This window comes from Zingiber officinale, chromosome 4B (assembly GCF_018446385.1).
Source record: "Zingiber officinale cultivar Zhangliang chromosome 4B, Zo_v1.1, whole genome shotgun sequence".
Taxonomy (NCBI): Eukaryota; Viridiplantae; Streptophyta; class Magnoliopsida; order Zingiberales; family Zingiberaceae; genus Zingiber; species Zingiber officinale.
Window position 1 is genome coordinate 91,453,729 of NC_055993.1, and position 3,245 is coordinate 91,456,973.

A 3,245-nucleotide genomic window follows, 5' to 3' on the forward strand; every position below is an offset into this window, starting at 1 on the left:
GCCTACAAGGCTGTCAAAAGCCAAGCTTGTGTGGTGGTCAGAAGTCAAGCCCACGTCATAGTCAAAGGTCTACCCATGTGGTGGTAAAAAACCCCGCTTAGGTGGAGGATAGAGGGCCCGGTTCAGATTACAAAATGACCCAGGGTTGATAGAAGCAGCAGTCAAAGTTGGGTCCGCCTGGTAGATATGAGTTCGAGCTAGTCAGGATGAACCAGTCGGAAAACATAGGTCTGGTCAGATGTGCCAACCAAGAATACAGGTCAGGACTGATAATCTTGGGGCACAAGATACAGGGATCAAAGTGTACAGGTCGGATGTGCCAACCAAGGATACAGGTCAGGACTGATAATCTTGGGGCACAAGATACAGGGATCAAAGTGTACAGGTCGGGATGTGCCAACCAAGGATACAGGTCAGGACTGATAATCTTGGGGCACAAGATACAGGGATCAAAGTGTACAGGTCGGGATGTGCCAACCAAGGATACAGGTCAGGACTTATAGCCTTCCGGCACACCATATAGTCAAAGCGTACAGGTCGGGATGTGTCAACTAAGGATATAGGTCAGGACTTATAGCCTTGCGGCACACCATATAGTCAAAGAGTACAGGTCAAGATGTGCCAACCAAGGATACAGGTTAGAACTTATAGCCTTGCGACACACTATCTGGACAGCAGCGTACTGGTCGGCTACGGGGCCCGGAGAGGGAGAGTCAAGCTAAGGCATACAGGTCAGGTCAGACGGAGTCAGACAGACATATAGCTTTGGAGGTGGGATAAGCAGAACCGAACTAAGGCATACAGGTCGCGATACATAGTGCAATAAGAGGTAAGGATGATCGGGAGTCTGCAATATGAGATGCGCAGAACAAGGCCAGATGCACAGGTCTGGAAGCGATACAAGGTAAGGCGGGTCGGAAGTCTATAAGATGAGATGCGTAGAACAAGGACAGATGCACAGGTCTGGAAGTGATATAAGGTAAGGCAGGTCGGGAATCTCCAAGATGAGAGGCGCAGAACAAGCCCAGATGCACAGGTCTGGGAGCGATATAAAGTAAGGCAGGTCGGGAGTCTGTAAGATGAGATGCGCAGAACAAGGTCAGAGGCACAGGTCTAGAGGCGATACCAGATCGAGGTCGGCGAGTACAAAGACCCAGCTTAAGGATCACGGACTGAGGGGACCAGGCACTACACGACAAGTAAACAAGGGAATCGTAACCACCTATCAGAGAATAATCAGAGTGTCAGGGAAAATGCCAAAGGTCGGGGGCTCATTACCCCTGCGGTTCTTCCGCCAGCCTATGGGAGGAGGCCACGTGTCATTCACCGCCAGACAAAGTCTAACATCTGACATTCCTTGACACCCGCCAGACTCCAGAAGCACCCGTTGCAGTATAAAAAGGGATGCTTTGTCCCTTACGCGGGTACGCTCACTCGTCATTTCACACTCGTCCTTCCTTTTTGTCCTTTTTCTGTGTTTTTGGGGAAAAAGTACTTGACTTGAGAATCGGAGGGCCTGACCCGGGGACTTTTTCCCTGGTTTTTGGTCTCTAACGACCCGGGTGCTTGTCTGAGCGTGCGCAGGGCCCTCGAGTCGTCATCTCTCATCATCCGCCTGTGCGAGCCCTTTCGGCTGGTGCCAGATCGACCTTGCTCCGCAACGACTTTCCATCAACTCCGACTCTAGCACAGCCCGCCTCTGTCCGACTCAGCTTCCGGACGAGATCAAATTTGGCGTCATCTATGTGAACACAACAACCTGTTCCAGAATGTGACGATGGAGGACTCGAGACGAATCAACGTGACCATGACTGCAGGAGAATACGAGCTCTTCAAGGAGGCCAAGAAGCGAGCGACCTCGGAAAAACAACAAACGACTGCCTCCCAACTAAAGAAGCTACCTGAAGTTTCTAAAGAACCTTCTCATGCCTCTGATCAAGGCTCTAAGCGAAAACAACCTCTAGACTTTCCTCCGGCTTTCTATAGAGAGTCAGGTCGGGGGTACTATCAATCGGACCCTGGATGTTATAGTCGCAAGGAGCAACCATAAGTTTCAGTGGCTGAGAGTTCTTTGCCCAAGGATTCCAGGAGAGGGAAATCTATCATTCCCTGCGAAGAGCACCGGTCAGAACCGGAAGAGAAAGTACCCTTCTCTTCCAAAATCTTGGAGGAAAAGCTACCGAAGGGATATCGATCCCCTGCTATAGGGGAATATGATGGCAGTAAAGACCCTGAAGACCACCTTCGCAAGTTCAGGAACGTAGTTCTGCTGCATCAGTATAGTGACGACATTAAATGTCGGGTCTTCCTAAACACCCTGTCGGGCTCTGCCCAGAAATGGTTCGATGGACTGTCACACGGATCCATCATGTGTTTCTCTGACTTCAAGATTGCATTCCTGCGGCACTTCGCTAGCAGCAAGAAGTATCAAAAGACTAATCACTGCTTGTTTACTCTCAAGCAGGGGTCTGCAGAGTCATTGAGAAGCTATATCAAGCGCTTCAATCAAGTGACTCAAGATGTTCCCTTGGCCACATCCGAAATACTTATGAGCGCCTTCTCCCATGAAATCACTGAGGGAGAGTTCTTTCAGGAGCTCATTAGAAATCCCGTAAAGAATTTCGATGAGATGCTGGAGAAGGCGGCTAGCTACATCAACGTAGAGGAAGCGCAGGAGGCACGAAGGAAGGCGGACAAGTCACCTCCAGCTACTAACAAACCGGAGAGAAGAGCACCTCAACCGCCTGCTCAACCTCTCCCACGTGCTCGGGATGCTCGACTGACTTTCCAACCCGGGCAGGATGCTCGACCGGTCCCACATGTAGCTGCAGTTCAGGTCCCTCGACCTGGACCCTGGGGACCACGTTATTGCACATACCACCGGTCCCACACGCACGCCACCAACGACTGCTTCCAATTTGCTCATGATTCTAGGCGCGCTGTGGAGCTGGGTTTACCACCCATTGAGTTGGCTCCTTAGGTCCAGAGGATGATGGAAGAGCGGCGCAATGCAGCGGGGCAAGCTAGCCAACCCCGGGCTGAACAAGAAGGGCCAATCATGCAACAACACGGGCGTACTGGAGAACCAAGAGAAGTCCGTGAAGCCAAAAATCGGGGCAACGCGACCATCAGAGATATAGGCATAATCTCTAGAGGTCCCACCGATGGAGATTCAGGCCGGGCACGCAAGTCTCATGAGTGCCAATTGGAGATCCATGCTGTAGGGTGCAACCCGGAGCAAGCTA

The 3,245-nt window shown here is 51.3% G+C and overlaps 1 protein-coding gene across 1 annotated transcript; it reads left to right on the plus strand.

The window, feature by feature from the left end:
• The first annotated feature begins 1,777 nt into the window (after positions 1-1,777).
• Positions 1,778-2,980, plus strand: LOC121978385. Its single transcript, XM_042530738.1, has 2 exons — positions 1,778-2,001; positions 2,089-2,980. Exons 1-2 carry the CDS (start codon positions 1,778-1,780, stop codon positions 2,978-2,980), a joined length of 1,116 nt encoding a protein of 371 aa, XP_042386672.1.
• Positions 2,981-3,245: the final 265 nt, after the last annotated feature.

What these genes read in the sequence shown, in the direction of transcription:
- LOC121978385 (XM_042530738.1), top strand. Translation starts at nt 1,778, where the DNA reads ATGGAGGACTCGAGACGAATCAACGTGACCATGACTGCAGGAGAATAC. An exon ending in TATAGAGAGTCAGGTCGGGG is followed by an intron (nt 2,002 to 2,088) that starts GTACTATCAATC and finishes CAAGGATTCCAG; the next exon opens with GAGAGGGAAATCTATCATTC.